The sequence below is a fragment of the Hemitrygon akajei genome, chromosome 10 (assembly GCF_048418815.1).
Source record: "Hemitrygon akajei chromosome 10, sHemAka1.3, whole genome shotgun sequence".
NCBI lineage: Eukaryota > Metazoa > Chordata > Chondrichthyes > Myliobatiformes > Dasyatidae > Hemitrygon > Hemitrygon akajei.
In genome coordinates, this window is record NC_133133.1 from 79,025,410 (window position 1) to 79,030,935 (window position 5,526).

General features: G+C 42.9%; 1 protein-coding gene across 1 annotated transcript; it reads right to left on the reverse strand.

Annotated features, from left to right (window-relative positions):
* Positions 1-3,698: 3,698 nt before the first annotated feature.
* Positions 3,699-4,577, reverse strand: LOC140733994 (interferon-inducible GTPase 1-like). The gene has a single exon (XM_073057571.1). The coding sequence runs from the start codon at positions 4,575-4,577 to the stop codon at positions 3,699-3,701; it is 879 nt and encodes a 292-aa protein (XP_072913672.1).
* Between the last annotated feature and the right edge of the window lie 949 nt (positions 4,578-5,526).

Consider the following 5,526-nt stretch of genomic DNA (forward strand, 5'->3'; position numbering starts at 1 on the left):
CTCCGTAACATTCACCCTTTCCAATGGATTCCTACCACTAAGTACATCTTTCTATTCCACTGTACCCCACCCCATCCCACACACTGCCTTTCCACAGGAAATGCTGACTGTGAGATGCCCTTGTCTACTCTTCCTTCTCCACTGACCTCCCTGATAAATCGTATCCCTGCACATGTGCATTCTAAATCTGTCCCTACAACTTCTCCCTCATTGATGAAGGCAGAACAGTGGATGTTGTGTATATGGATCTCAGAAAGGCATTTGATAAGTTTCCCCATTTGAGACTCACTCAGAAAGTAATGAGGCAGGGGATCCAAGGAGAGCTTGCTTTGTGGATCCGGAATTGGCTTGACAACAGAAGGCTGAGGCTGGTGGTGGATGGTTCATATTCTGCATGGAGGACAGTGTCCAGTGGTGTTCCACAGGGATCTGTTCTGAGATCCCTTCTCTTTGTGATTTTTCTAAATGACCTGGCTGAAGAAGTGGAGGGATGGGTTAGTAAGCTTGCTAATGACACAAAGGTTGGGGGTACTGTGGATAGTGTGGAGGACTGTCAGAGGTTACAGAGGGACATCAATAGGATGCAGAACTGGGCTGAGAAGTGGCAAATGGAGTTGAACCCAGATAAGTGTGAGGTAGTTCATTTTGGTAGGTCAAATATGATGGCAGAATACAGTATTAATGGTAAGACTCTTGGCAGTGTGGAAAAGCAGTGAAATTTTGTGGTCTGTGTCCATAGGATGCTCAAAGCTGCTGCACAGGTTGACAGTGCTGCTAAGAAAGTGAACGGTGTGTCGGCCTTCATCACCCATCGGATTGAGTTCAAGAGCCATGAGGTAACATTATAGCTATCTATGACCTTAGTTAGACACCACTTGGAGCATTGTGCTCAGTTCTGGTCACCTCACTACCAGATGTGGATACTATAGAGAGAGTGCAGAGGAGATTTACAAGGATGTTGCCTATATTGGAGAGCAAGCCTTATGATAATAGGTTGAGTGAACTTGGCCTTTTCTCCTTGGGAGTGATGGAGGATGAGAGGTGACCTGACAGAGGTGTATAAGATGATGAGAGGCATTGATCATGTGGATAGCCAGAGGTGCTTTCCCAAGACTGAAATGGCTAACAAGAGGGGGCATAGTTTTAAGGTGTTTGGAAGTATGTACTCTACAAAGGGAATGTCAGATTTAAGTTTTTCACACAGTGTGGTGGATGTGTGGAATGCACTGCCAGCGAAGGTGGTAAATGCTGGTACAATAGGGTCTTTTAAGAGACTCTTCGATAGGTACATGAACTTAGCAAAATAGAGGGCTATGTGATAGGCAAATTCTAGGCAGCTTCTAGAGTAGGTACCATGGTCAGCTCAACATTGTGGGCTGAAGGGCCTGTAAAATGCTGAAGACTTCTATGTTTCATCAGCATTCAGGGAGAAGCTGTCCTTCCAGGTGACAGAACACTTCACCTGTGAGTCTGTCAGCATCATCTACTCTATCCAGTGCTCACAGTGTGGCCTCTTGTACATCGGAGAGACTTAATGTAGAAGGAGAACCGCTTCATTGAGGACCTTCGCTCTGTCTATTGCTAAAGGTGGGACTTACCGGTGATCAGCTATTTCAATTCAACTTCCCATTCCCATTCCGAATTGTCTGTTCCAAAATGCCTGTCCATGGTCCCCTCGAGTGCCATGATAAGGCCACACTCAGGTTGGAGGAATAACACTGTTATATTTTGTAACTTGAAAACATGAAACTAAGCAAAAGAAAAACAGAGGAGACTGGGACAAACGTGTACACTTCATTTTTATGTTTATCGAGGCATGCACTTATGATGTGGTGATGTGACGATGTATGACATTCACGCACTGTTACATATATATAACATATATATATACATGTGTTACATATGTTACATATAACATATATAAATAAAAACAGAGAATGCTTAATCAAACAATATATCTGGTGAGCTGTTGGTTGTGGAGTGTGTTGCATTACGACATGCAAGGAGGAAACTGGTGCATTTCTGATTCAAGTTTCAAAGTATATTTATTATTAATGATTGTATGAATCATACAATCTTGAGATTTGTTTGCTTACAGGTAACTACAAAGCAAGAAGCCCAAATGAACCCAATGAAAAGAAAATTAAATAAAGACCAACACCTGGTGCGCAGAGAGAGGGAGAAAAACACAGATGATGCAAACAATAGAAGTGAACAACAGCATTCTGAACCAAAATGAATCCATCGCCCCAATCCCCAGAGAAGCCCATAGTGGACCCAAAGCCTCAGTATCAGTTCATTACATTAGTGGGTACAGAGCACAACAGCCAGGGCAGTCTTCATACCCCCAGCACCATGGAGAGAGGAGTGGTCATTGCGGGGACAACGAGTGATATCAGTTGTCACCTCCAATCCTGGCACCCTTTCTTTCCAGTATATCCAGACCAGCGTTTAAATTGTGCAAACAGTGTGTCATACTTTGCACTAGGACTTGGGTAAATCGCAGTGAAAGGCTCCGAACCTAGACCATGCTGTCTAATGACTTGCTTTGTTTCCAGATTTCGCTGCCCATCCCAAAGTCACTGTCGATTTCTCCAAATTGGCTTGGTGCCCAGAGTGATCCAACCTCACACCCGGGCCAGTTTCATGGCCATTGAAACTCCTCTGCATTGATTTCTCCTCTCCAAATACCTCACTACATCGCCTAAATTCTGCAAAGTATCATTATGGTTCATCCATCGAATTTGCTTTGCCTCATGTCTCTTCATTGCTTGCGGTGGAAATTTACCACAAGTTAATCCAGAAAAGGGGTAATTAGTGATGTTTTTAGTTGGATTTCTTGCCTTTTGAACATCTAGTCAGCTGCCACATGTGTTCAGTAGCAGATTCAGTGTTAGAATGGTGTGTTCTGCTGACATTGATCACAGTGCAGTCTTTAGACTCAGGACAAACCTCTCCACTAAACCATTTGTAGCTGGATGGTGCAGTACAGATATGCTTTGAATTAATCAAGAAGAGCATCCTCTTTTCTAAATTGTTTTTAGGAAGTTCCTTTTCCAAGTGTAAACAGGACAATCCATCAGCGTTTACATGATTTGTCATCCTCTTGATTTCAATCTTGTAATTGAGTCCTCCAAGAATCAGAGCCCATCTTTGCATTTGTGCTGTTCAAGTTAGTGGAATACCCTTCTGTGGATTTAAAACGGACACCAGTTGTTGATAATCAGTAACAATGGTAAACTCTTTCCCATACAGGTTGTGGTTGTACCAGTTTACTCCCCAAACCAGATTCAAGGAAAGCAACAAAGGGGAAAGTTGTCATTTAGAATTCCAGCAGGGTTCAGCGACAGGCCGATTGAATATTTTTACCGCAGTATAACATTAGCTCATTATATTGATGTTGGTGCTGACCAGTTAATCAATGCCATATGCAACCTTCACCACCCTCTCTGCACTCTCTGTAAGATCCTTCAGTGCATCGGTCAGTATTGTGTAGATCATGAGAAATGATGATCCTGCTCCAAAAATGGAACCAATGACAGGGATGAAGTCAAGACCAACTTCTACAGCTGAAATGGCAACAGCTGTAGTACCCAACGTAACCTTTTAATTATATCTTTATTTATTATCCCCAGCAGAAGAGGGTTAACAATGGCCTTAAGGTCTTCCACAGGTTTTTCTGTGATATTGGCCAGTCTTTAAAGAGAAGCGTCATCAAGACCCAGGCACTTACGAAAATAGATTATTTCCCGAATCAGAATGGTGATGTCACAAGCAAGGGAGAGACCAGGAATGGGGACTGCTCCTACAGCGCACAAAATTGTTGCCGACATCCAGACACGTTTCTGCAGAATTTTGCTTTTCTGCTGAACAATCACTACACTTTGGTTTGCATAGGCCAGAACAATGATACTTTTCTGTAAATACAGCAGATCATCTTCAAGTGCTTTATTTAAACGATTGAAATCATATCTATCCTGTATAAAATTGGATATCAGGAACATAGTCAGGGTCCGAATCCCTGCTTCTCTCAAATTATTGACACATTTACTCCGAATATCATCCAGCTTTTCTTCTTCATTAATTTTATTACTTCCCCTTTTTCTCATTGAATATAAATCTTGATCAATCTTAGTGTGGACAAAGTAGAAATTTTTCCTGAGCTGTTTAATCTCTTTAGCAAGTTTTGCATCATTTTCTTTGAAATGACAAGCTGATATTATGATGAAGAAATCATACCTTTCAAATTTCATTTTCTTAGGATAAGTAGTAGCTGGAAATTTTGTGGATCCGATCCCTGGCAGGTCCCAGTAGCAGACGTTGAACTGATTGGGATGTGAGTACGCGGTTGGCTTCATTATAGCTTCCTTGACATCAACTTTAGCAGCTCCATCATCATTGTTCTGAAGTCCTCTCGTGGCATTGATGACGGTGGATTTTCCTGCACCTGTTTCTCCTGCCACTGCAGCGTTAAGCTCTATTTTATCCTGTTCCGCTAACTTCTGTTGTATCAGAAAGATAACTTTTTCCACCTGTCCTTCTTCGAAGTAGGATTTCAGTTTGTTGAGCTGTTCCATTGTGAAAAATTTGGCATTCTCAGACTGAGCGACCAGTTGCCTGAAAGGAAACAGGTTCCGTTAGAATTTCTAAACAAAAAACTTCCATTTCTACAGATCTCTATTTGGTTGTCAACCATCTCATATGGGACAACTTGCAGTGAACAATTAACCCAAAAGTTAGCACATCTTTGGGATGGGGTGATAAATGCAACATAAAGGCAAAAATGTCCTCCATTTGATGGAGGACAAAGAATGTTTGTAAATTTCATGTGGATAACACTATAGGTCAGGATGCAAGCTGGCTCTCTAGACCTATGAGTATTGGAAATCTATCCATACAACCTCATGATATCAATGCAGAAGTCCTTACATGAGAGCTGCCAGTTCAACCAATATCAACTCCATCATAAACACGAGGAAATCTGCAGATGCTGGAAATTCAAGCAGCACACACAAAATGCTGGTGGAACACAGCAGGCCAGGCAGCATCTATAGGAAGAAGCACTGTCGACATTTCGGGCTGAGACCCTTCGTCAGGACTAACTGAAAGAAAAGGTAGTAAGAGATTTGTAAGTAGGAGGGGGAGGGGGAGGGGAAAATGCAAAATGTTAGGAGAAGACCAGAGGGGGTGGGGTGAAGCTAAGGATTGGAAAGGTGATTGGCAAAAGCGATACAGAGCTGGAGAAGGGAAAGGATCATGGGACAGGAGGCCTAGGGAGAAAGAAAGGGGGAGGGCAGCACCAGAGGGAGATGGAGAACAGGCAATGTGATGGGCAGAGAGAGAACAAAAAGGGGAGGGGGGAAAACATATATATCAGGGATGGGGTAAGAAGAGGAGGAGGGGCATTAATGATCTTGCTTTCTCTGGCGGACAGAGTCGGTGTGGCCTTCTATATATTGGTGAGACCCGACGCAGACTGGGAGACCGTTTCGCTGAACACCTATGCTCTGTCCGCCAGAGAAAGCA